At 44.8% G+C, this 27,924-nt stretch overlaps 1 protein-coding gene across 1 annotated transcript; it reads right to left on the bottom strand.

Annotated features, from left to right (window-relative positions):
* Window positions 1–9,077: 9,077 nt before the first annotated feature.
* On the bottom strand, window positions 9,078–21,091 carry RIPPLY3 (ripply transcriptional repressor 3). Its single transcript, XM_043593622.1, has 5 exons — window positions 20,948–21,091; window positions 19,804–19,870; window positions 13,996–14,063; window positions 9,941–10,203; window positions 9,078–9,704 (listed from the first exon to the last, which is right to left on the bottom strand). Exons 1-5 carry the CDS (start codon window positions 21,049–21,051, stop codon window positions 9,502–9,504), a joined length of 705 nt encoding a protein of 234 aa, XP_043449557.1. The 5' UTR covers window positions 21,052–21,091; the 3' UTR covers window positions 9,078–9,501.
* Window positions 21,092–27,924: the final 6,833 nt, after the last annotated feature.

The following is a 27,924-nucleotide window of genomic DNA, read 5'->3' on the forward strand; positions in this document are numbered from 1 at the left end:
CTTGATTTTGGCTCAGGCCATGATCTCATGGTTCGTGGGTTCCAGACTCATGTTGCACTTTTCCCTGACAGCATGGAGTCAGCTTGGAATTCTCTCTCCTCTCTCTCTGCCCCTCCCCCTCTTGCGCATGCACTTTCAATCTCTCTCTCAAAATAAATAAATAACCATAAAGAAATTTTTTTAATGTAATCATTCTAGTAGGCACGTGACAGTATCTGTGGTTTTAATTTTCATTTATGTAATAGCTACTTGTGCTAAGCATCTTTTTTAAATATTTCAAACTATAAAATAAAATCTGCTTGTAAAGGTTACTGTGTAATGATATAATGGAATATTACAATAATATCATATTCTAGATTTGCCCAGCAAACTCCAAGGCAGTTGAAGTTATTTTTATAAATATCCATCATTTTCGTAATCATCATAAAAAGTTAACCTATTTATGCGTTGGTGTTTCACCAGCAATTCTACAAAAATGAGTCACACAGACAGAGAAAAACAGATAGTTTTTCCTTTTGCTTGGGTATATTATCTTCCTATCATGGGGTGGGGGGTGGGGGGTGGGGGGAGAGATGATAGAAATAAGTTGCCCAAACAAACAAACAACCCCTCTGATTTCAGTTGGTTGTTCAGGGTCTAAAATAAAATAATGGAAAACTCTTAGTAGAGTCTATATAATTAGCATGGCAGGGATGAGCTACAGAAACAGCTAGAAAAAGCATCATGAGGCCCGTGGTTGGCTACAAAGCTACCCCATCACAGGGAAGTGGGGACGGAGCTGGGCCTCATTGCTGGAAAGGGGACATGTTGCCGGATGCGGGTTCTGTTCTCAAACTTGACTCTTGTTGTAACTGAATTTCCTCTGTATGTAAAGGCATCAGGTGAGTTCAAGAGCTTGGTTGAAACCTTACCAAATTCCTGGAAACTTCTTGGAACCTGCAGAGAAGAGTGCTTAGACTTTCTCCTCCAGGATGGAATGTTCCAGATCTCTTTTCACATTTCCATTTCACAACCCGTTTCATTGCTAATGAAGTAAGCTCCTAAATCCTTTTACAAAATCTCGACTCAAGAAAAATGAAGAGCCCACTGACCATGGTCACTCACTGGGCACCTCAGCACTCCTGCGCTCCAGCCCATTCATAAAGATCTAAAGAGGGCCCTCTGGGTGGCTCAGCTGGGTAACACCTGACTTCAGCTCAGGTCATGATCTCATGGTTCATGGGTTCAAACCTCATTTTGAGCCCCACATTGGGCTCTGCTCCGACAGTGTTGAGCCTGCTTGGGATCCTCTCTCTGCCACTCCTGCACTCGTACACACTCACGCTTTCTCCTTCTCTCAAAAATTAATTAAAAAAAAAAAAAAGGTCTCAAAGAAAAGGTTGGCCTTGTTGGTAATGTCGTTCTTTTCCTCTGGAACTTCCTGGTCTGTGCACCTTCACCCAACTCCTTATGTTATTTTCTGGCTGGAGAAGACCAGACATGTTCAGGACAGGCTTCTAAAAACTGTGCTCTTGTTCCTGCTTCTATGTGTACGCACCACGGAATCGGGCCCCTGTCCACCCGTAGACGGGTATGGAAACAGTTGAAGAAGTGTTATTTCTCATAGCCCCAAGCTGGAAACAAACCACGTACGCACCACAAGGAGAGGGGATGGACACATGTGGTACAGCCACACAGTGGGGGTCTCTTCAGCAGAGAATGAGACCCCCACAACTGCCCACACAGTTTGAAAGAATCTCACAAACGAATGTCAAGGAAAGAAGCCAGACAGGAAAGAGCACATGTCCTGTGATCCTACTGATCCCAAGTTCAAAACCTGTCAAATGGAGTCTATAGTGTAAGAGGGGGTCATGACTGGAAGGGAGCACACGGACTTATCCTAGGGGGCTAGTTGTGTTTCCCTTTTTTTTTTTAAATGTGTTAAAAAAATTTTTTTTTTCAACGTTTATTTATTTTTGGGACAGAGAGAGACAGAACATGAACGGGGGAGGGGCAGAGAGAGAGGGAGACACAGAATCGGAAACTCAGAGCTCCAGGCTCTGAGCCATCAGCCCAGAGCCCGACGTGGGGCTCGAACTCCCGGACCGCGAGATCGTGACCTGGCTGAAGTCGGACGCTTAACCGACTGCGCCACCCAGGCGCCCCCAAAAATGTGTTTTTTAATGTTTATTTATTTTTCAGAGAGAGACTGGGAGACAGAGCATGAGTCAGAGAGGGGCAGAGAGAGAGGGAGACACAGAATCCAAAACAGGCTGCAGGCTCTGAGCTGTCAGCACAGAGCCCGACGCGGGGCTTGAACTCATGAACCGGGAGATGAAGACCTGAGCTGAATGAAGTTGGACACTTAACTGATCAACCCAGGCACCCCTAAAACTTTTTTGAGGTTTTTTTTTTTTTTTTCAATTTACTTATTTTGAGAGAGACAAAGAGAGAATGAACAGGGGCAGAGAGAGAGGGGCACAGAGGACCCGAAGCAGGCTCTGTGCTGACAGCAGAGAGCCTGATGCAGGGCTCAAACTCACAAACTGTGATATCATGACCTAAGCTGAGATCAGACCCTTAACAGACTGAGCCACCCACGTGCCCCTACTTGTGTTTTCTATTTGACCTGGAGTGCTGTTTGCATGATCATATGATGCAAATATATATCAAGCTTATGCCATATGTTTTCACAGGTGTCATTCTTCAATAAAAAGTTTACAATGAAAAATTAGCCTGGAGGGAAGAAAGGATGCTTTATTTCTTAATGTTAGTATTTATAATAAAATTGCTATGAAATTTCCCCTAAAAAAATGTGTTTTTCAATATATTATTCCAATAGGCCTCTGGAATATAAAGAGAAATGATAATCTTTTATATAATTTCAGAGAGAGTTTTATGCCTTACTTTAAAATCTACCTAAAATGTGGGCGCCTGGATGGCTCAGTCGGTTAAGCATCCGACTTTGGCTCAGGTCATGATCTCACAGTTCTTGAGTTCGAGCCCCGCATCGGGCTCTGTGCTGACAGCTCAGAGCCTGGAGTCTGCTTCGGATTCTGTGTCTCCCTCTCTCTCTGGCCCTCCCCTGCTCATGCTCTGTCTCTCTCTGTCTCAAAAATAAATAAAAACATTTAAAAAAAATTCTAAAATCGACCTAAAATAAAATCTCCACTTCCTTTGTAGAAAGCCCACCAGAATTTACTCCAAAGTCCTGAAAAGTAAAAATCTGTGAGCCTACTGGCTGGTCAGTGGTACATATTTTATTTCGTTGCAGCCTTCTTCGAGGACTAATGTTGTTTCCCCTGACGGAACATAATGTTATTGAAGATGGACTGTAAACCAGGTGGTGGAACATTCCACTGGGGAGCAATGGGTCAGGTGGTGCAGCAAGGCCCTGCAGCCTTATCTGTCTCTCTCCAGGCCGATAACAGGAATTTGCAGAACAAGGATTTGCTTATTTCCTTATTCAGAATGAAATTTTCTCTGAGCTAGTGTAACTGGATCGTATAGGAATCAAATCTGAGTTGGTGAAGCCATTGGCACTGTGCCTTAACAAAGTCGGGGCGTCTGCACCGTGGGTGCACAGGGGAAGGTGCAAAGAAATCCATAAGGAATATTGGGAGTTCTGGAGTTTTAGAAGTCTAAAAAAATTTTTAAATAATTTAATTTAACCTCTATTAATTTATTTTATTACAAAATTTTTTTTAACGTTTATTATTTTTGAGAGACAGAGTGTAAGTGGGGGAGGGGCAGAGAGAGAGGAAGACAGAGTCCAAAGCAGGCTCCAGGCTCCAAACTGTCCGCACAGAGCCCGACGTGGGCTTAAATCCATGAACCGTGAGCTCATGACCTGAGCTCAAGTTGGACACCCAGCCGACTGAGCCACCCAGGCGCCCCTCACCCTTGTTAATTTAACGCACAGATCGACACTGGTACCTTTGCTTGGCACCTGGTCATGGATCATACAAGGTCTCGTGAGACAGGAAGAGGGTTTGCCTAACAGCAGGTGATGGAGTCACCTGTACTTATTGGGCCCAGTATATTGCCGTGTATACATGTGTGATGATGTAGATTTATAGGTTGTGTTAACCAATTGTAACTAAATTAACACACACCAGAAAGACAAAGCGTTTTAAAAATAATCCTGCCCAATTATCACAACTCAACAAGAAAAAGACAACCCAGTTAGAAAATGCACAAAGACTGGAATCGACATTTCATCAAAGAAGATGTACAAATTGCCAGGAAGCACATGAAAAGTGCCCATCATTAGTCATTAGGGAACTGCAAATCAAAACCACAGTGAGGTATCCATTCAGACCCACTAGGCTGGCTGTAATCAGAAAAACAGACAGTCACAAGCATAACCAAGGATGCAGACAAATTGGAACCTTCATGTGCTGCTGATGGGAATGGACAATGGTGCAATTGCTTTGGAAACTTCTGGCAGTTTCTCAGGTAAAAAGAGCTATCATTTGGGGGCGCCTGGGTGGCTCAGTCAGTTAAGCGTCTGACTTCAGCTCAGGTCATGATCTCACAGTTTGTGGGTTCGAGCCCCGTGTCAGGCTCTGTACTGACAGCTCAGAGCCTGGAGCCTGCTTCGGATTCTGTGTCTCCCTCTCTCTCTGCTCCTCCCCCACTCATGCTCTGTCTCTCTCTCTCAAAAATAAATCAACATTAAAAAAAAAAAAAGCTATCTTTGACCCAAGAATTCCACTCTGGGGATATTCCAAAGAGAGATGAAAATATTATGTCCACACAAACCCATGTACACAAATGTTTGTAGGAGTATTATTCATAAGAGCCCCACAGTGAAAACCCAAGTGTCCATCAACTTATGAATGGGTATATAAGATGGGGTGTAGCCATACAATAAAACGTTATTCAGGCCATAAAATGCAATGAAGCTTTGATACACGCTTCATCATGGAAGAACCTTGGAAACATTATGCTAAGTGAAATGAGCCAGACATAAAAGGCCACATGTGGTGACCCCATTTACACGAAATGCCTACAAAAAGAAATCCAGGGGGACAGAAAGTAGATTAGTTGTTGACAGAGGCTGGGGTGAAGCTGGCAATGGGAGTGACCATTAGGGGCTAATGGATATGGTGGGGTTTTTTGGAATGATGAAAATATTCTGGAACTTGATAGTAGGGGGCGGTTATGCAACTCTGTGAATATGCACCAAAAACTGCTGAATTGTTACTCTCTTAAAATGTGATTTTAGGAGTGCCTGGATGGCTCAGTCAGTTAAGCATTGGACCCTTGATTTTGGCTCAGGTCATGATCTCACAGTTCATGAGTTCAAGCCCAGTGTGGGGCTCTTTCTTCACTGTCAGAGTGGAGCCTGCTTGGGATTCTTTCTCTCCCCCTCTCTCTGCCCCTTCCCTGCTCATGCTCTCAATCTCTCTCTTTCAAAATAAATAAATAAACTTTTAAAAAAATTGAATTTTATAGTATGTAAATTATAGATCAAAAAAAAAATTTCTGCCCAAGAAATTGGGTTGAAAATAATACAGGTAATCGAAGCACAGGCAAACCACAAGAAAATGACAAAGCTGAAACCTGCTTTTCTCACAAGCTTATGTTCAGCCACATAACAAGTAAGAAGATCTGATAGGAAGCGAGCAAAAAATAATTGAAATTCTCAAGAAAAAAAAAATTGGGTTATTAACACATGATCATTGAACCTCAAGCAAGGCACAGATAGTACCTCAGATTTTACTGGTATGTTTAAAATCATGTGAACCTCAACCTAGCAGTCTACCAAATTTCACCGACCTTAACGATAAATGTTTAGATTATTTTGCAATTTCTTGTTTAATACAGAAGTTCAAAAAGAAATATAGCCCTGGAGAGGATACTTTTTCTTCCTACCACAGTAACAGCGGTTAAAATAGCAAACAGGAAACAATATGGCCACACATTGAAATGCATTTTTTTGTCGGCACATCCGCTGGAAGGCTCATAGAAAATGCACTGGAGACGCGAAGAAACAAATATTACAGCAAATTACCCAGCGTGGGAGGCTTGTCATACAGCTGGGTGAAAGTACAAATGTTTCCAGCGTGCTTCAGCCCCTGGTATTTGCAAGATTCTGTTTCAATAATCACATTCATTAGGAGCTATTTTTTTGATCCACTAAAAGATGTCTCATAGAAGTCAGCCGGAACCACAAATTACTTATTCAAAATAACACATTTAATGGAAACCTGGCTAATTGTAACCATTGTTGGAGTGGCTGACTTGATTCGAAATTTTTAAAGATTCCGGAGAAAAAGTGTTATAGATGGTACCACATGTGATCTCTGTTTTCTACATCATTATCAGGCAAGCTGTTGCAGAAAATGAAGGAGAAATGTAGGTTTTAGACAACGCCATCAAGGTGACTTTTTTTTCTTTTTTGTAAACGAATGGAAATGGAGGTCAAAACAGCCAAACATTAGCAATTTCAAATGGTTCCATATAATGTATAGTTTATAAGTGAATATGTGGCAGACCAAGTTTGTTTTCTTGATGGGAAACGGGCAACTGGGCCAGATCTTTTTTTCTCAGTAAAACTGATTTATTGAGAAAACTAAACAAAGCCAAATGTGATGACCGAAGCTTCATCTCAAGCATCAGATGAAGGGACAGTAAGGGTAAGACTTCTAATGTTTTTCTGTTACAACCTGGCAAAATAGGACGCCATCGTAAATCCTTTCTGAAATAAGCCCAGGTAGAATTGTTTTAAAGTTTGAAAAAAGGTACTTTAAACAAGTAAAAGAATCATATTAACAAAAAAAATTTTTGAAGAAAAAATCTGAAAAGAGGAAAAAAAACGCCAAAAAAAAAAAAAAAATCAAACAATCCGATTAAAAAATGAGCAGAGGATCTAAATAGACATTTTTCCAAAGAAGACATTCAGATGGCCAACAGGCACACGAAACGATGCTCAGTGTCAGTCACCATCAGGGAAATGAAATCAAACCACAAGGAGATACCACCTCACACCTATCAGAACGGCTAGTATCAAAAAGACAAGGGGCGCCTGGGTGGCTCAGTTGGTTGAGCGTCCGACTTCAGCTCAGGTCATGATCTCACGGTCTGTGGGTTCGAGCCCTGCGTCTGGCTCTGTGCTGACAGCTCAGAGCCTGGAACCTGCTTCGGATTCTGTGTCTCCCTCTCTCTCTGCCCCTCCCCTGTTCATGCTCTGTCTCTGTGTCTCAAAAATTAAAAAAAAAAATAAGACATTAAATTTTAAAAAAGAAATAGGGGCGACTGGCTGGCTCAGTCAGTAGAGCATGTGACTCAATCTCAGGGTTGTAAGCTCGAGTCCCATGATGGGTGTAGAGATTACTTAAAAATAAAATCTTTTAAAAAAAGACAAGAAATAACAAGTGTCAGGGAGGATGTAAAAGAAAAAAAAGGAACTCTTGTGCACTACAGGCGGGAATGAAAATTGGTGCAGCCACTGTGGAAAACAGTTATGGAGGATCCTCAAAACTTAAAAATAGAATCCAGTAATTCCACAGCTCCGTATTTACCCAAAGAGAGCAAAAACACGAATTTGAAAAGACAGATGCACCTCTGTGTTTACTGCAGCATTATTTACAACAGCCAAGACATGGAAGCAGCCCGTGTCTGTGAAGAGATAAATGGATAAAGATGTGAGATAGAGATAGAGATAGAGATAGAGACAGAGATAGATAATGGGATATTACTCAGCCATAAAAAAGAATGAGATCTTACCATTTGCAACACTATGGATGGACAAATACCATATGATTTCACTTATATGTGGAATCTCAAAAACAAAGCAAATGGCCAGACAAAACAGTCTTTTAAATACTCTTAAGTGGTGGTGATTGCCAGAGGCAAAGTGGATGGGGGATGGGTGAAATAGATTAAAGGGGATTAAGAGGTACAAATTTCCAGTTATTAAGAAAGAAAGAAAGCAAGAAAGTAATTTTTATTTTTGTTTTATTTTAGAAAGAGAGAAAGCATGGGACCATGGGTGCAGGACAGGGGCAGAGGGAGAGAGAGAGAATCTCAAGCAGGCTCCACACACAGCATGGAGCCCTAAGCGGGGCTTGATCCCATGACCCTGGGATCATGACCTGAGCCAAAATCAAGAGTCGGATGTTCAACCGACTAAGCCACCCAGGTGCCCTACAAACAGCAATTTTTAAAGAGGTAGACAAATAAAAAACAATTGATGTTGGGTATTTTGCACAGAGAAAGAGCAAAACAGGAGAGGGTGACTTACTATGCAAATGTATACTTTTCTATACTGTTTGGATTGTTAAAATATTTGCATATATTACTCCATTTTTTTTTCTTTTTTGATAGAGAGACCAAGCACAAGGGGAAGGGCAGAGAGAGAGGGAGACACAGAATCTGAAGCAGGCTCCAGGCTCTAAGCTGTCAGCACAGAGCCCGACGCGGGGCTCAAACCCATGAACCACAAGACCACGACCTGAGCTGAAGTTGGACATTTAACCAACTGAGCCACCCAGGTGCCCCTAGCTCCATTTTTTTTTTTTAATATTAATGGACTTTTTGAGCATCGAGGTTACAATCCTGTCTACATTCTTTTTACACTTTTATATTCTTAAACACAATTAATATCATTTAAAGAGTTAAATATGAAAACACTCTGACAAACTTTTAAAAACTTTAAAGCAGGCACTAATTAAAATCTAAAATTGTCTTAAACATGGAGTGCCCGGATGGCTCAGTGGGCGAAGCGTGCAACTCTTCATCTCAGGGTTCTGAGTCTGAGTCCCACATGGGTGTAGAGATTACTTAAAAAAAAAAAAAAACAGGGGCGCCTGGGTGGCTCAGTCGGTTAAGCGTCCAACTTCAGCTCAGGTCACGATCTCGCGGTCCGTGAGTTTGAGCCCCGCGTCGGGCTCTGGGCTGATGGCTCAGAGCCTGGAGCCAGCTTCCGATTCTGTGTCTCCCTCTCTCTCTGCCCCTCCCCCGTTCATGCTCTGTCTCTCTCTGTCTCAAAAATAAATAAACGTTAAAAAAATTAAAAAAAAAAATAAAAATAAAAATAAACAATATAAATAAATAAAATTATTTTACACAAAAAAGGTGATTATCAAACATTTTTCTTTCAAAATATTTATTTCAAGTATAAATTTATATAATGTACTATATATAGGAAAACAACCACATGTAAGATAGTTAAGTGATAAACTTGTGGAGTGCACTCATTTAATCATCAAAATATTAAAAAAATGGAAATAATTTTATATTAGATAATTTGATTGAAAACAGTGTTATTCTATTCAAGTAATAAGCCCAAACCAGTCCCCAACTAAGAGTTAAAGCTCTTCTCTCCATTTATTCATACACTCAGCCCTTAGACAAGAATCATAAATTTTTATCCAGAATTGTCCCCTAAAAATCCACATTTAAAATTTCTGTTACTCTTATGGAAATTATTCAGTTTTATTTTTTTTTCATAAATATTTTGCCAGTAAGCAAATACGTCAACCCTGGGACAATAGCTCCACCATTTTTACAAAACTAGAAATCGCTAAACAAAGAGTCCGAGGTTACGTGAGAGGCACACGTGGGGTCGTAACCTATACTGGAATAATCTGTCACTTGATGGCACAGTGACAATGGCAAATGGTGCTTTGAAAGTTGGTCCCAACTAATAACAACCCATGTCAACACAAACCTTCTCCTGGTCCTGGAATCCTTTCTCAACAGTGTGCATGAGTGCCCTGAAGAGAATCACCAGGAGAAGGAAAAGTTAAAAGCTAAGTTCTGGCTGTGAGTGGCATCCTGGCCAGAGGTAGTCCCCGACCCCCAAACACCAAGGGAAATGCAAGGTGTCCTGGCACGGCTGTCCCCAGGAGTGCGTGTGAGCCAGGTCTGGCGTGGGAGAGGGACCCCATTTATTTGGGTGAGGAACACTCTGTGCTCCCCAGAGAGTCACCATGAGGGAGTAGACCCTTACCACTGAGGCCACCGTGTCCTACAGACCTCCGTCCCAGGTTTGTGAGCTGGCCCTTGCCCTTCCCTCCTGGGCCATTCTCCGCCTGACCTTCTGTCTCCTGGCACCGAAGTTCGGAAGGCTGGGTTTCTTCTTCTTGTTCTTCATCGTCTGAATCGGATTCATCGTTGTAGAAGTGGATTGTGGCTTGCACCGGGAAGCTGGCCAGCACTTTTTCCCCAGAACTCTGCAGATACTCTTGGCGCTTTGAAATGGGTAAATAAAGTCTAATATTTAAGAAAAAAATACACCATTAATCACCCCGAAACAATGCTGAACTCCATCGAGAGGGTCCTCTTCCCTAAAAGCAGCTAACTCCCAATCTCCCTCTCTGATCTTGCCTTCACTGTGCCTGGAGTGTTTTCTTTTCTTTCTTTTCTTTTCTTTCCTTTTTAAATTTTTCTTTTCTTTCTTTCTTTCTTTCTTTCTTTCTTTCTTTCTTTCTTTCATGTTTATTTATTTTTGAGAGAGAGAGAGAGAGACAGATTGTGACCTGGGGAGGGGCAGAGAGAGGCACAGACACAGAATCCAATGCAGGCTCCAGGCCCTGAGCTGTCAGCAGAGAGCCTGACGCGAGGCTTGAACTTAGGAGCCAGGAAACCATGAGCTGAGGCCGAAGTCGGACGCTTAACCAACTGAGCCACCTAGGCACCCCGAGGTGTGTTTTCTAAGTCACCAGAACACAAGACTGTGGGCAGGTGGAGAGAGCTGGTGAGGAACCCTACACCAGTTTAGAAATGAGCTAAAACGTGAGTGAGCAAATCAATTTAGACCAACACAGGAAAAAGGGTCTGCTTCCGTGAAGGTAAGAGGGAATTAAAACACCAAGTTTCAGGGTGCCTGGGTGGCGCAGTCGGTTAAGCGTCCGACTTCAGCCAGGTCACGATCTCGCGGTCTGTGAGTTCGAGCCCCGCGTCAGGCTCTGGGCTGATGGCTCAGAGCCTGGAGCCTGTTTCCGATTCTGTGTCTCCCTCTCTCTCTGCCCCTCCCCCGTTCATGCTCTGTGTCTCTCTGTCCCAAAAATAAATAAACGTTGAAAAAAAAAATTTTTTTTTTAAATTAAAAAAAAAAATAAAACACCAAGTTTCAAGATGAAGAGTCTCACTCTGATCGAATGGAGAACTTGATTTATCCTGGAGAATGTATGTCCTGTTTAGGTTAGGTCCCACTCTCCCTAACACCCCTGAGCATGGGGAACATTGTAGCCCTTTGGGCCCTGGAGGAAACTTGACCCTGAGGCCCCAGTCTAGAGAAGCAGCTAATCTTTCTGGACGTTGCTCTAGAAAAGTGATAGGGGTGGGTTCCTCACTTTGCCAGTACAGAAGATGGTAACCCTGGTTATTTGTCTAGTCTAAAGAATAGGAAGAAAGAAAAGAAGGAAGGAAGGGAAATAACCTAAATATATAAATTTGGAACCTCTAAATCCAGGTTTTATAGAATTCAGGATTCCAGTTACACATGGGAAGTATTTAAAATACCCCTCACTCTCCCCATAATCCTTTTTTCTTACCATTGACTCACTAATTTATTGGCGTTTTCCCCTGAGGTCTCCTGAGGAACTGAGAGGGATTATCAACTGATCACTATTTAGTTGCAAAGCTGATTTATTTTTTTATATTTTAAGTAATTTCTACACCCAGCATGGGACTCGAACCTACAACCCCGAGATCAAGAGTCACACACTCTACCGGCTGAGCCAGCCAGGCGCCCCTGTAGAGCTGATTTCCATTTCCCTCTTTTTGGATGGAGGAGAAAAGAGCAGAAACACCCTGCTATAAATAATGTGTGACAGTTCTGAACGTCCCAAGATTTCTGATAAGCCAGGGATTCTCAGCCTCCAGGGGACATGTGGCAACGTCTGGAGACCTTTCTGGTTGCCACAACTGAGGAGAAGCTATTAGCATGTGGTGGGCAGAGGCCAGTGATTCCACTGAACATTGCATCATGCCCACAACAGCCCCTTACAACAAACAATCATCCAGCTCAAAGTTCAATAGTGCTGGGGTTGAGGAACTCTGCAACAAACAGAAGAAAAAAAAATATATATATACATGTATATATGTATACATATATGTATATATATACTTTAAATATATATTTCTATATTATATAAATACAAGTAATGTTATATAAAAATATAAATTTAAATATAAAATATAAAAATGTAACATATTTCTATATTGTATAAAATATAAATAACATAAATTCTATATTCTATAAAATGTATAAATAAAATATAAACTACAAACATAGTTTAGGGTTTGGCCATATTTTCTTTTACAAATTTTTTTAATGTTTGTTTATTTTTGAGAGAGAGAGAGTAAGCAGGGGAGGGGCAGAGAGAGAGGGAGACAAAGAATCTGAAGCAGGCTCCAGGCTCTGAGCTGTGAGCACAGAGCCTGACATGGGGCTCGAACTCACGAACTGTCAGATCATGACCTGAGCCGAAATCAGCGCTTAACTGACTGAACCACCCAGGTGCCCCCAGGGTTTGGCCATATTAAAAGTTAGCTGTAATGCTGAAGTAATTGCAGGGGAATGTGAATTAGTAGGATATCTGGAATTGCTTTAAAATATTCTGACAACAATTAAAAAAATAGGTTGGAAAAGGTGATAAACACCATCAGGTCTGAAGACGGCTGATAATTATTGAGGCTGGTGACAGGCATGTGGGTCCCTGTACCGTTCTCTCCACTTTTGTCTGTGTTTGAAATTTTCTGTAATAAAAAGATAAAATTGTGCACTCAGTTTGTAACGCATGCCTCACCAGTCACTGCATATTCAATGAAACAAAAATTGGGGAGCAGCCCCAGAGCGTCCGCGGCCGGCAGGTCCACGGGTGGGTTGTGCAGGTGGACGCTCACAGGGCAAGAAAGGGGGTGGCAGGTTCATCCCCCATGCACATTGGGATCACCTGGGAGACCGTAAGAATACAGACACCTAGGCCTTTCCCAGAACAAATGAGTCAACACTCCCAGGGGAGCCCCCCAGCGTCTGTATTTTTAAAGCTTCCCCAGTCCCGTGGGGAATAAAGACCACAGGTGTAAGGGACACTAGGAAAGCTTCCCTTTTCCAGAAATCACTCTTCGACCAGTCTGAAGGTCTTTCAAGTGCATCTCTAGCAGTTAGTATCTCTGGGTTTTACTAGAGCTTTCAGTTTTCCAGGATAACCAGGGTAAAAATACTTTCATGAGGAGTAGCACAGACTAGATTCATTCTGCTGCAGGAAATGAGAGATGGGGAGAGAAACAGACAGAGAAACAGATAAAAAAATCCTGAGCATGAGCCACCCGCCTAAAATGGATGAAATGTAAGAGGGATACAGTAGTGAGGGTCCTGATCCCCACCAGGAAGGACCATGGGAGCACAGAGAGGCCGGAGAAGCCAACGGTGGGAGAACCCTCCAACCAATCCCTTGTTCGGTCACACACATATTTTCAAGGTCTACTTTGCTCTAGACAATATGCTAACTTATATTCTGGGAAAGAAATAGAAATGTACTTAAGTACTTAAGTAAATAAGCAGATACACATATACAATTCATATCCAATTAAATTTAACACAAGACAGGAGCACCTGGGTGGCTCAGTCGGTTAAGCATCTGACTTCAGCTCAGATCATGATCTCACGGTTGGTTGATTCGAGCCCGAATCATCTCTGAGGTCAGCACAAAGCCCACTTGGGATCCTCTGGCCCCCTCTCTCTCTGCCCCTCCCCTTCCCCAAAATAAATATAAACATTAAAAAAATTTAACACAAGACATAATATGTAATGAGAGGTATAAACAAAAGACATAAAGGAAAGAGGTCAATCCAATTTGCAACTGGAACACTGAATGAATGAATGAATTCCAGAAATCCAACAAAATATCCTTGAAGTTCCTTTGGGTAAGAACTAAATACAGAAGACTATACTGAATTATTTTCCACTTTGTTGAGAATGTACACAGGTGAGGACACTAAAGTATACTTATGCTTCTATTAAAAAGAAAGAACATATTTCTTGCTGTGTCATGTTACCTTACAGGATGCTGAAACCCAAAGGCACCCTTTGATCCCGGAGTTTGCCGGTCATCACCAGGTTCAAGCTGCAAAGACAGACACATCAAACACAGATATAGTCTGTCTGAAGTAGCATCCTGAAATTCTAAAAAAATATAATCTAAGTGGTCTGCCCTTCTTAGTATCAATACCAATTTTAGAGACAATGTAAACACCTTAACAGTATTTGTGGGTTTTTTAAATTTTTAATGTTTATTTTTGAGAGAGAGAGAGAGAGAGAGAGAGAGAGAGAGAGAGAGACAGTGTGAGTGGGGGACGGGCAGAGAGAGAGGGAGACACAGAATCCGAAGCAGGCTCCGGGCTCCCAGCTGTCAGCCCAGAGCCCAATGCGGGGCTTGAACCCACGAACCGTGAGATCATGACCTGAGCTGAAGTCAGATGCTTAATCGACTGAGCCCCCAGGTGCCCCTCATCCTCCTTATTCTTAAGGGGAACATGGATCGAGTTCTCAATCTTTTTTTTAAAAACATTTTTTAATGTTTTATTTATTTTTGAGAGAGTGTGAACAGGGGAGCGGCAGAGAGAGAGGGAGACACAGAATCCAAAGCAGGCTCCAGGCTCCGAGATGTCAGCACAGAGACCGACACAGGGCTCAATCTTGTGAACCGTGAGATCATGACCTGAGCCAAAGTTGGACACTTAACGTTTAACCACCCAGGTGCCCCAACACCTTAACAGTATTTGATAAGTCTCTCTTCCTCTTCCTGTTGACAGTGATGTCTTGGGGACTGTGAGGGATTCAAAGATGGAAAGAGGAGTCCGTCTGACACAGTCCTTCAGTTCAGGGTTGTTTTTTTTTTTTCTTTGAGAGAGAGAGAGAGAGAGAGAGAGAGAGAGAGAGAGAGAGAGAGAGAGAGAGAGAATCTCAAGCAGGCTCCATGCCCAGTGTGTTGCCTGATGCGGGGCTCAATCCCACAACCCTGGGATCATGACCTGAGCCAAATTCAAGAGTCAGATGCTTAACCAACTGAGCCACCCAGGTGCCTCTTCTTGTCTTTGAATCACCTGTTTGCCTACGTTCTCTCTGGATGGTCTTTTCCTGTTGATTTGAAACCTGAGCCACCCACACGCCCCCAGTTCAGGCTTTTTAAATATAATTGGAAAAGACACACTCACACTGTCAAATAGCCGCACTACAAAGCATCATATAGCAAGATGCCAGCAATTCTAAGCAGGGAGGAGGGAAAGGTTCATGGAAGGCCTGGCAGAGACCTCAGTCGCATTTGAATGTGTGATTCTGAGACCATTCCTGGCAGAGAAGAGCATCAAGTTCTGAGGGGCACAGATGGGGAAGAGTGAGGAGCCCAGTGTGGAATGAACGAGAAGCTGTGGTAGTAAATGGGCTCCAACAGGAAGCTGAATCCTCATTACAGGACACCTTGAATACCTATTTTTTTTGTTGTTGTTAACATTTATACACTTATGCATTTTTGACAGAGAGAGACAGAGACAAGCAGGGGTGGGGCAGAGACGGGGAAACAGAATCTGAAGCAGGCTCCGGGCTCTGAGCTGTAACACAGAGCCCGACGCGGGGCTCAAACTCATGAACCATGAGATCATGACCTGAACCAAACTCAGACGCTTAATCGACTGAGCCACCCAGGTGCCCCTTGAATACCTATTTTTGAGTCTCAGTTTCATTCTGGAGGCAGCAGTAAAGACCACTGCTGATCTTGAAGTCAGGAGTTCAATAGTCAGACCTGTATTTTAAGGATAACGGTGGCCCCTGGGAGTAGTGCATAGCCTAGGTTGGGGAGGTAAGGGCCCAGAGGCACACAGCAAGAGGTAATAAATATTTGGACAGTGACAGGAAGGGAAAGGAAAGGCAGATTTAAGGGCACTTCAGTAGTATACAAAAAACCCTGTGACCACCTGAATATCAGGAGTGGAGGAAAGAAAAGCTAGGCTGAGCAACTAAGGACAACATTGATGGAGATAAGACACAAACAGAGAGAGAGAGAGAGAGAGAGAGAGGGGCGGGGGGGAGTGCCAGGCTTGTCCACGCTGTGACCAGAGTAGGTGCTAGTGAGAGAAAGGACAATCACTCTTCCGGTCCGGGGCTGACCCCTTTCTGCCCATTCTGTGAGGTCCTGAATCTCAAAGAATTTGGCCTGAACTGTGGCCAGATTATCTAAGGGGCTGAGAAGGCAGAAATTGCCATTTGATTTAGAGCTCTGAAAGTTTTAGTTATATGGAAAGCACGAAGTGGGGTGTCTTGGGACAGACCATCCGGGGACAGCTTGAAAGTGAGCTGAAATGGGCTGGGGCCATGGATCAGAAACCCCAGCCCTTGGGTTGCATGGAGCCAGATCGAGAGGGAGACAAAATCTTCTGGAGTGTGACAAGGAAGGAGTCTGAGGACTGTCACCAACGATCATCACATCCTTCCATCCTGCAGTGATATGTGTGGTCTTTGTGAGCAAACGTCATTTTATACATACATATATATGTACATACATGTACATTATATGTGCATACATACATATAAATGTGTGTGTATATATACACACACATATATGTATATTTATATTTTTTAATGTTTATTTATTTTTGAGAGAGAGAGCGAGAGAGTGCGCATGAGTGAGGGAGGGGCAGAGAGAGAGGGAGAGAGAAGATCCAAAGTGGACCGAGCCCGACATGGGGCTCGAACTCACAGACTGTGAGATCATGACCTAAGTTGAAGTTGGACGCTCAACCGACTGAGCCACCGAGGCACCCCAAACGTCATTATGTTTTACCAACCATATTTCTTTCCAATATGCTGAGCTAAGTTAGGGAAAGAAAATGAGGCTCTTTGAGCATGACCTTCTCCAACATGAAGTTCACTTTTTGAGGACTCCAGAGAATCGTGTCTGTGTCAAGCTTTATTTGTCTTTACAGAATAGCTCTAAATGCTCACTCCACCACAGGAAGCAATCCTGGGCTGTCAGAGGTGATTTTCTATCCGGTGATGGCTGCGTCTAATACAACAGTGCACACACTTTGGTGGCACCAAAAGGCAGTGTTAGTACAGAGAAACAGCTTCCTTTAAAGCAAGTAATTCTAGGGGCACCTGGGTGGCTCAGTTGGTTAAGCATCCGACTTTGGCTCGGGCCATGATCTCTTGGCTTGTGGGTTCCAGCCCTGCGTCTGCTTCAGATTCTGCGTCTCCGGAGCTCTCTCTCTCTCTGCCCCTCCCCCACTCAAGTTCTTTCTCTCTCTCTCTCAAAAATAAATGTGGAAAAAATTTTTCAAACAGAATAAACTGAGTAATTCTAACCAGACTCTGAAACATTCAATACACCTTTAAAAACTGTAAAACTTTACCCACAAACATACACAGCTTTAAAAACTTTATGCCAGGGGGTCTGGGTAGCTCAGTCCATTGAGCGCCCGACTCTTGATGTCGGCTTAGGTCATGACCCCAGGATCAGGGGATCGAGCCCCATGTCAGGCTCTGCACTGAGCGTGGAGCCTGCTTAAGATTCTCTCTCTCTCTCTCTCTCTCTCTCTCTCTCTCCCCCACCTCCCTCTGCCCCCGACTCATGCTCTCTCTCTAAAAAAAAAAAAAAAAAGAACAAAAACTAAATAAATAAAAATAAAAACTTTATGTCACAAATACACTCTAATTAAAGATCCTTTTCTGATGACAGAAGTGTCTAAACATTCATATTTTGATGATGCAAGGGGAACAGAAATGCATACAGAGTAAGTATGTCAATGTGTGTGTCCTTAAGAGTAAGAGAAGAGATACAAGCAGAGACTTTCATGAGGGTCTCCCCCTCTCCTCCCCATGCAGCCTCTGACTCCAACAAAGTGCAAGTGCGGGGAAACCTGTGAGATGGGAGGATGGGCCCATCTCCTTTTAGGGAATCACCTCCCTTGCAAGGTCGACAAGTGGCAAGGAGAGAAATGCAACAGAGGTCAACGAAGGATTAGGCTGTCGTTCATTTTCCCCAGGCAGGAGAGGCAGACGGCCCCCAAGGAGAGGGAGGGATACCAAATGGGTGAGGGTGAGTCCACGGCTCAGGGCACAGGGCCTCCGATCCAGCCCTACAATTTCTCCAGAAATACACAACAGGGCCCGGGAGCCAAGGAGTTCTCCCGCGTCGTCGGGAGAGGGCGCTGTTGAGCAAGAAGCGGTCCCTCCCGGTGCCGGGCGGCGCTCACCTGGCCCTGGCTCCCGCTGACTTCGCCCCGCCAAGTGGGCTCTACAAAGAGCTGTCCAGGCGTGCAGGGCGGCGTGCGCTGCAGCCCACACAGAGCACCTCCCCGCCAAATCCATAGACACAACTGTTTTATCCAGTGTGCCATGCTAGCGATCAACTAGAAAGTTGCTACACCTTAACAATTTTCTCACAAATAGCCTTCTCGTCATCATAGGAAAAAATCCACCTGCCTTGCGTTAATAAATGTGCTACAGTATTTTTATTCTTGCAACAACCGCTCCACATGCATTTCATTTAACAAAAAAAAAAAAATCGCACAATTGTAAACTATATTTTCTCCCTCTCCCAAGCACCTCTTAAATCTTATATTTAAGAACAAACTTAAGCTTGGATGCAAAAGACAAAATTATTTTCCATTATTTAGATATTGCATGTGTTTAAGACTAATTTCGGCTACAAAATCATTAATTTGATATAGATTGTATTTTTTTTTCATTCTTTAAATAATAGCAACTGAATTAAAAACTTCCATTATCCAGGATAATTTAATAAAGTAGTCTGGATATCAAAATACAGTCCAAGGTCAGCTTTCCCGCACCTGAATTTCTTATCATATTACAAATAACTGCACACATAACATATACCACATGTTACGTAAATTAAATACATGGTCCTTCCCAGCCTGATTAGCTCTTCAGCATTATAAAAGTCATCAACTTACATTTTAAGATTTTAAAAAGGAAAGGTAAATTCTATGAAAGCAAGCCATTACTTCAGTAAGTATAAAGCCATTTAGTTACCAGTGCAGGAAACAAAAGAATAGTGGTGGAGATTAATCTTTACCCACAAAGCCCTCAGCCTGAGTGTATTTGCTCAGACAACATGAATTACCCCAGGAGTGCTTGCAGACTGGGCAAAAGTCCTTCAGAAAGGGCCAGATGGTGGGCTTTTAACAGCAACTTCTGGGCACCCCAGACTGGTCTCTGCCCTTATTTGCACTGTGGTACCAGCCCAGCAGTAATGGCACCCTCAGCTTTTCTCTAAGGAGAGGGGAGGCAGCCAGAGACAGCCAACCCCTCCTCTCTCTACCCGCTGGCTTGCAAGGGGGAAAAACAACATAAAAGAAATCTCCCTTTCTTTCTCTCAGAATGCCCTTGAAAGAACTAGGCCATAGCTAGGCTTTGCTTTTCAAGAAAGAAGCAAGCAGGGGCGCCGGGGTGACTCAGTCGGCTAAGTGTCCGACTTTAGGTCACAATCTCATGGTTTGTGGGTTCGAGTCCCACATCCGGCTCTGTGATGGGAGCCTGGAGCCTGCTTCTGATTCTGTGTCTCCCTCTCTCTCTTCCCCTCCCCCACTCATGCTCTGTCTCCATCTTGCTCTCAAAAAATGAATCAAGATTCAAAAGAAGACAGAGAGAGAGAGAAGCAAGCAGGAGCCCAATCTTTGCATGTGACTCAGGTCTGATTAACAGCAGCCTCACCCAGGCTCCCAATCCCAAACCCATAGGCACTTCTGTATTAGACCACTGAGAGAGGGACAGGCCTTCATGGTCATTTTTGAGTTGGTGCCACTTTCTGGCTGAACTGTTGGATACCACAATGCCCCCCTTAACCTTACCGGGTTTCCAGCTGCGGGCAGCTCAGTTTCTTGGGGTGTCAGGATCCAAGGTCTCCATGGCGTGGGGCTGGAAAGGCAGGGACCAGAGATGAACCCCAGCATTTTCTGCTCTTTCAAAATTATGTCATAAGGGGCACCTGGGGGGCTCAGTCAGTTAAGCATCCAACTCGATCTCAGCTCAGGTCACGATCTCATGGTTGTGAGATTGAGACCCATGTGGGGCTCTGCCATGACCATGCAGAGCCTGCTTGGGATTCTCTCTCTTTCCCTCTCAAAACAAATAAACTTAAAAAAAAATATCGTAAGAGTTATCATTCTTATCAATTCTAATGTTTGCCTGAGAAAAGGTCACTGGATACCCCAGAAAGTTCTCTCAAGTTCTCAGTCTGTGGATAAACCAGTACCATTGGGGGTGGGGGGGGGGGTCTCTCTCTCTCTCTCTCTTTTTTTTTTCCTCCTTGCCACATTATCAGTTCTCTGCCTTCATTGGGTTTTGAGAAGTCCCAAATCTGATGCAATGATCAGAGGACACATTAGCTGAGGGATTTCTCTCCCAGCCTGACTGGATTCTTCCCTTGATTCCCCACTGTAGCTGGCTACTTTGTGGCTCATTAATTTCTACCGCACCCCCCGCGCTGTCGAAGGATCTTGACTTCGCAGAGACCATTCCACAAGGAATCTAGGATGCAAAAGGGGCAAATGGTTTTCTCCTGTCAGGCTGCCTAGCCACGCAGCCCCTTCCACGCCTCCTTGGCTAATTCGATTTTAACTGTACTACCTTGAAAGGGCTGAGCCCCAAGCACAGGGCCAACCAAACACTGTCACCAAGCCTGTGACAGTCAACGTGAGGGGACCCCTGATAGGCACGCCGAGAGGCCCCGAGACTTCAACGTTCCCAGCCCAGTGATTTCCGATCTATGAATGGAAGCGTTGGCTCATTTCCTCGCGGGGCGTTCCTGGGCCTCCGCGCTCCGGCGCTGTACCCCGAAACCCGGAGGACTCTGCGTCCCTGACTAAGGTTAAGGGACTTGCCCTGCGTCGCCGTCGGGCTCCGGAGCTCCGCCCGGATTCTGGGGGACTCAGCGGCGCACGGGGCATCCCGCTCTGCGCCCCCCTCACCGTCGCACCGCGGGGACACCCTCACCTCTCCGGCCCGCGCGGCGGCGGTGGCCTCCGGGGACCGTCGGCGGGGCAGTGACAGACGCGCCCCCGCGCCTCCCGGGCTCCGGCCGCCGCCTCGGGTCTCATGGTGCCCGCACAGCCAGCGCCCCTCCGGCGGCGCCAGCGACTCGGCCGCGCCTCTAACCGCTCGGGCGAGGGCGCTCACCTACCAGGGCGCTCGGCGCCAGGTTTAAAAACGGGGGCGGGGCGGGAGGGGACAGGGGAAACCGAGGAGGGGGTGGGGAGGGCGCGGGAGAGGCTCGGGGAGGGGACAGGGAAGGCGGAGAGGGGGAAGGGACCAGAAAAGGTCCCGAAGAGGCGCGGCGCGGGGGTTGGGGGGGGGGGGTGGGATATCCTTGGAGAGGACTCTGGAAGCTCGGGGCAGGGGTGTGGCGGGGACAAAGGAAACCCAGGGAGGGTTGCCAGGGCGGGGGCGAGGCACCCAGGGGAATGGGCGACGGCAAGTGTCTCGGGAAGCGCGGGGAAGAGGACACGTGCGGGGGGGGGGGCGTGTATTTCTGCAAGGAAGTCACCCTTATGGGTCAGGGGTGGCGGGACCCTCGCCCGGGGGTGTCCCCCGCCCGCTGCGGGAGGGGAGGGGCCCCTGGCTTCTTCCCGCGGCCCCTGGGGTTCTGGTTGCTGCGGGAACGTCTGGGTCCCCAGATTTCCGCAGAACCTCACGCCCGCCACTTTTAAGCGGCAGGGCGAATTTGGGGGGCGGCTACGGAAGTCTCGGGACCCGCGTGGACCCGCCCTGCCTGCGGTGCTGGAGCGCCCGGGACGCCCCGACGGCGCTGCGCGAACCGGGTGGGGTGGAGACGCGGCGACACTTCCAGGCGGGTGGAAGGCCGCGGAGGGGAGAGCGGGAAGACAGCGCGCTCCCCGCCGTCGCGGGCCTTGCAGAGGAAGGTGGCCCCGCGTGGGGGTGCGTGGGACTTGCCTCCGGTTACCCCGGGGGCCGCGCTTAGAAAGCGCCTGGATGAGCCTGGCCGCTGCCGGACGGTGAGGACACGTCCCCAGGCTGCAGGGCCGGAGCGGGACGCGGGAGCGCGGCCGCCACCGTCACCGGCGCGGGGTCAGGTGGGAGGAATGCTGGTTTATCAGTTGCCCGGGCGACAGAGCACTGAAGGCCGCGGGCCCGGCCTGGGGGCCCCTTGCTTAAATAGCGTCTGCTCCTCGGTGCCCCACTGACTGCGTTTGAGAACTGGAGCTTGCTGCCTGTGATTTAAACTAATGGGGGGTGGGGGGTGGGAAAGCACTGAACTTCAGAGATAAAAATATTTCCGCATTAAAAAAAGTATATATAGGGGCGCCTGGGTGGCTCAGTCGGTTGAGCGGCCGACCTCGGCTCAGGTCATGATCTCACGGTCCGTGAGTTCGAGCCCCGCGTCGGGCTCTGTGCTGACAGCTCGGAGCCTGGAGCCTGTTTCAGATTCTGTGTCTCCCTCTCCCTGACCGTCCCTCCCCCATTCATGCTCTGTCTCTCTCTGTCTCAAAAATAAATAAACGTTAAAAAAAATTTTTAAAAAAAGTATATATATATATATCCATATTTTCTTTCCTTAAAAGCAACAGATTTTCGGGGCTCCAGGGTGGCTGGGTCGGTTCAGCAGCCCCGCTTCGGCTCAGGTCATGATCTGTGGTTGGTGAGTTCAAGCCCCATGTCCGGCTTCGTGCTGACCGCTCAGAGCCTGGAAACCGCTCGGGATTCTGTGTCTCCTTCTCTGCTCCTCTCCTGCTCACGCTCTGTCTGTCTGTCTCTCTCTCTTTTAAAAACAAATAAACATTAAAAAATTTTTTTTTAAAAGCAACAGATTTTTTGGCAATTATTTGGCAATAATTAAACCTAATGAAAGGCAGAGGGGGGAATTAATAACTAAGCTTACTATATAACATTTCATGCAAACGACTAAAGAGGACCCTGAGTATATAACAGGGGTAGAGGAAATCAAAGAACATTGGCAGACATTACAACAATAAAATGCTATATTTAACGTTGGGCAACCTTAAAATGGGTGCCTTAAAATGAGTGTCTTTCATATAGCCTGTGGTAATGTAGTCAGGTTACCTTTCTGAGAAAGCATGACAACGTAAATCATGTGCCTTAAAGATGGTCACATCTTAAAGATGGCTCAGTAATTCTCCTTCTGGGTCTATATTAAAGTATATTAGGGGCGCCTGGGTGGTTCAGTCGGTTAAAGGGTTAAAGCTTCTGACTTGAGTCTCTTCTCCGCTTCTCTCTCTGCCCCTCCCCAGCTTGCACACGTGCTGTCTCTCTCTCTCAAAATAAGTAAATAAACATGAAAAAAAATTAAGATATTAATTAACAGATGTTTATGATAGTGTTATTTATAATGTTGAAAATATGTCTAAACATATGGCAATGGCTAAATCAGTGGTGATGGAATATCATGAAGGTCGTAAAAAGGTTTATTGAAGCATGCAACTACGTGGATGGAACTGGAGGGTATTGTGCTAAGCGAAATAAGTCAGAGAAAGACAGATTATCATATGTTTTCACTCATTGGTGGATCCTGAGAAACTTAACAGAAGACCACGGGGGAGGGGAAGGGGAAACAATAGTTACAAACAGAGAGGGAGGGAGGCAAACCATAAGACTCTTAAATACAGAGAACAAAGGGAGGGAGGATGGGGGGGGTGGAGGTGGGGGAAAGTGGCGGGTGGGCATTGAGGAGGGGACCTGTCGGGATGAGCACGGAGTGTTGCATGGAAGCCAATTTGACAATAATATATATATCTATTTTTTAAGTTTATTGAGTTTTGAACAGCACGGAGAGATACATCTGTATAATGTCGAAAGAACAAAATTGGATGAGTAGAACCCAAACCATACAGAGGCTACAAATGACAAAACAGAAGTGGCCACTGACTACTGGGATTACCAAGGATTTAAGACACTTTAAAAAATGTTTTCTAAATTTTATTTAAAAAATTTTTTTTAAATGTTTATTCTTGAGAGAGAGCGCAAGAGGAGGAGGGGCAGAGAGAAAGGGAGACACAGAATCGGAAGCAGGCTCCGGGCTCTGAGCTGTCAGCACAGAGTCCGACGTGGGGCTCCAACTCACGAACCGTGAGATCATGATCTGAGCCGAAGTTGGATGCTTAACTGACTGAGTCACCCAGGCACCCCAAAAATGTTTTCTAAATTTTAAACAATGAGCATATATTTTTGCGTGGGGGTAAAGTACACATAACAATATTTACTGTTTTAATCATTTTCAAGTCCAGCCCCTCGGCCTTAAGTGCATTCACACTGGTGCATCCATCAGCATTGTCCATCCCAGAACATTTGCATCATCCCCAAGTGAAACTCTGTCCCATTAAACACGACCTCCCCATCCCCACTGGCAACACCGTTCTACTTCGTGTCGCTGTGGCTCTGACGATTCCAGGCACCTCATACAATTGGGACCATTTGCTCCTTTTGTGGGGCATGTAATTAATTCATAAACTATCAATTTACTCCTCATCCCCACTCTGCAAATACGCATTATCCTCATCTTACAGATTAAGAAACTGGGGTTCAGAGAGGTTAGGTAACTGGTGTAAAGTCACCATCGGGTTAGAGAACCAGGACTTGTGCTCCTGAGGGCACGTGGGCTTCAGAAACGGAATGCTGCTAAAGTCAGCTTAGAGGACAAGAAGGGGGTGCTCGGTGACTCAGTAGGTTAAGCATCCAATTCTTGGTTTCGGCTCCGGTCATGATGTCACGGTTCATGAATTCGAGCCCCGCGTCGCATCGCATCAGGCTCTGTGCTGACAGGGCAGAGCCTGCTTGAGATCCTCTCTCTGTCTCTCTCTCTCTCTGCCTCGTCCCTGTTCATGGTCTCTCTCTCTTTCTCTCTAAATAAATAAATAAACTTAAAAAAAAAAAAAAGGACAAGAAGGACCCAAGACAGCACCCTCACACAGTAAGCACTCTTTTCATGTCTTTTGTTTTGTATTTTTCTTCCTTCTGCTGAGCATATGTAAGACCCCGTGTCCTGGCAGAGCAGGGACAATGAGAGCACAGACACAAAGCAGTATTGGATTATAACCCAAAGTATACAATAAATATCAGTGAGTTCATGACGATACCAGTAAATATTGAATGAGGAGAAAAAGCAAATGTCCCTAACAGGAGAGCTCGAAAGGATTTATGCAAATATGCCACCCTCAAACAGGTGGACTATAACTCCACAAACTATAATGAAAATGAATAGCGATGCATGTTTTTGCCGAAAATGTATTTAATGAAAAACAAACTCATTGGCAATACAGAATAAAGGTGGTAGTGGGTTTGGTTTTTTTTTTTTTTTTTTAAGTTCTCTTTCTGCAGGTAGCGGAATTAAAATACAGTAACAGGAGGCGTCTGGGTGGCTCAGTCGGTTAAGCCTCTGACTTCAGCTCAGGTCATGATCTCATGGTTCATGGGTTTGAGCCCCTCGTCAGGCTCCTGCTTCGGGTTCTGAGTCTCCCTCTCTCTGCCCCTTCCCCTGGTGTGCTCCCTCTCTCTTGCTCTCTCTCTCAAAAGTAAATAAATAAACATTAAAAAAATTTTAAAAATATATAATAAAAAAATGAAAAAATAAAGTACAGTAACAAATAAACTCCCGTTGAGGTAGTTGGGAATTCAAAGGGCTTTTGTCTTATCAAGTATGTTTCAATTATTCAACTTTTTTTGGGTCCAAGGAAGATGTTTATTATAGAGGAAGTAATTTGCCAAAGGGTATAAAAATCTTAAGAAATTTAATTAGGCCCTTGGTTGATAAACCAGGGGAAATTGCATAACTTCAAGTGTATGAATTCCTGCCTGGGAGGTGATGTGGGAAACAGATAAAATTGAGGCTCTATTTCTTGCTCTGTTCTCTTTAATTAAAAATTCTTTTTTCATTTGCTGACTTTCAGCCGTTGCTTAGAAACAAAGAGTAAAGATGTCAACCCTCAGGGTTTCCGGCTTGCCTAGGAGGAGGATACCAAAAGTCAAAACATCTCAGAGGGCAGAATATTTTTACATAAACAGTGTCGAAGACAAGCAGGGAAATGGGTGTTTCCTCTCCTTGTGTTTAGACCGACCCTGTTTCCTGTTCTCCTCTCCACAAAGTGCTCCGCAACTCCCAAAGCTGATTTAGAAGCTACAAGATGTTGTTATTGCTGTTGCTATTATTTTCTAAGAGATCTTTTGTGTGTGTGTGTGTGTGTGTGTGTGTGTGTGTCTGACAAAACAAAAAGTATATTTTTTTCCACAGGAATAAGATGCGTTGGGGTATTTTTGTTTTTAAAAATTATTTTTTTATTTTTTTTAAATCATGGTAAGATACAAATAACGTAAAACCTACCATTTATTGTAGTCGACACAATGTTACCTGAGTTACAGGTATACAGCATGGTAATTCACCAACTCTAAGGGATGCTGTGCTCACCACGACTGTAGCTACCCTCTGTCCCCACACATCACTATTACAATAGCATTGATTGTATTCCTTTTATTCCTGTGACTTATTTATCCCATAATGGGATGTTTAAGTCTTTTTAAGTGTATAGTTCAGTGCCATGAAGTACATTCACACTGTTGCACCACCATCATCACCATTGTCTCCAGAACTTTTTCATCTTGCCAAATTGAAACTTTGTACCCATTAAACAGTAATTGCCGTTTCCCTCTCCCTCTGCCCCTGGTACTACTTTCTTTTCTACTTTCTTTTCTATGAATGATTATCTAGATGCATCATATAAGTGGAATCATGCAGTTGTTGTCCTCTTGTTTCACTTTGCTTCAATGTCCTCAAGGTTCATACATGCTGTAGCAGGTGTCAGAATTTCCTTCCCTTTCAGGGCTGAATAATATTCCATTGCATGGGTAGATCCATTTTGTTTATCCATTCATCCCTCAACGGACACAGGTTGTTTCGGCCTCTTGGCGACTGTGAATAAAACTGCTATGAACAGCATTCATCTGAGCTCCTGCGTTCAATTCTTTTGGTATATATTCAGAAGTAGAATTGCTAGATGATATATATTTCGTTTTGAATTATTTTTTTATTTTTTTAAATATATTTTTTAAAGTTTTTATTTATTTTTGAGACAGAGAGAGACAGAGCATGAGCAGGGGAGGGGCAGAGAGAGAGAGGGAGACACAGAATCTGAAGCAAGCTCCAGGCTCTGAGCTGTCAGCACAGAGCCTGACGCGGGGCTTGAACTCACAGACTGTAAGATCATGACCTGAGCTGTAGTCGGATGCCTAACTGACTGAGCCACCCAGGCGCCCCTGAATTATTTTTTTAAACATTTATTTATTTTTGAGAGAGACAGAGAGAGCATGAGCAGGGGAGGGGTAGAGAGAGGGAGATACAGAATCTGAAGCACACTCCAGGCTCTGAGCTGTCAGCACAGAGCCTGATGCAGGGATTGAACCCACGAACTGCGAGATCATGACCTGAGCTAAAGTCGGACGCTCAACTGACTGAGCCACCCAGGGGACCCTGGTTTTTAATTCTTAAAGCTTGAGTTTGCTTTTAAAACATTTTTTAGTTTAGGGGCTCCTGGGTGGCTCAGTTGGTTGAGCATCCGCCTTCGGCTCAGGTCATGATCTCCTGGTCTATGAGTTTGAGCTCCGCATCGAGCTCAACGCTCTCAGTGCAGAGCCTGCTTTGGATCCTCTGTCTCCTCTCTCTGCTCTTCCCTTGGTCTCTTGCCCTCTCTGAAAAATAAATAAACATTTAAAAAAAAAAAAGAAGAAGGGGCGCCTGGGTGGCGCAGTCGGTTAAGCGTCTGGCTTCAGCTCAGGTCACGATCTCACGTTCCGTGAGTTCAAGCCCCGCGTCGGGCTCTGGGCTGATGGCTCAGAGCCTGGAGCCTGTTTCCGATTCTGTGTCTCCCTCTCTCTCTGCCCCTCGCCCGTTCATGCTCTGTCTCTCTCTGTCCCAAAAATAAATAAACGTTGAAAAAAAAATTAAAAAA

The sequence above is a fragment of the Prionailurus bengalensis genome, chromosome C2 (assembly GCF_016509475.1).
Source record: "Prionailurus bengalensis isolate Pbe53 chromosome C2, Fcat_Pben_1.1_paternal_pri, whole genome shotgun sequence".
NCBI classification, from domain to species: domain Eukaryota; kingdom Metazoa; phylum Chordata; class Mammalia; order Carnivora; family Felidae; genus Prionailurus; species Prionailurus bengalensis.

What these genes read in the sequence shown, in the direction of transcription:
- RIPPLY3 (XM_043593622.1), bottom strand. Translation starts at nt 21,051, where the DNA reads ATGAGACCCGAGGCGGCGGCCGGAGCCCGGGAGGCGCGGGGGCGCGTC. An exon ending in CCGCCGCGCGGGCCGGAGAG is followed by an intron (nt 19,871 to 20,947) that starts GTGAGGGTGTCC and finishes CTGCCTTTCCAG; the next exon opens with CCCCACGCCATGGAGACCTT. An exon ending in AGGACACGGTGGCCTCAGTG is followed by an intron (nt 9,705 to 9,940) that starts GTAAGGGTCTAC and finishes GATTCTCTTCAG; the next exon opens with GGCACTCATGCACACTGTTG.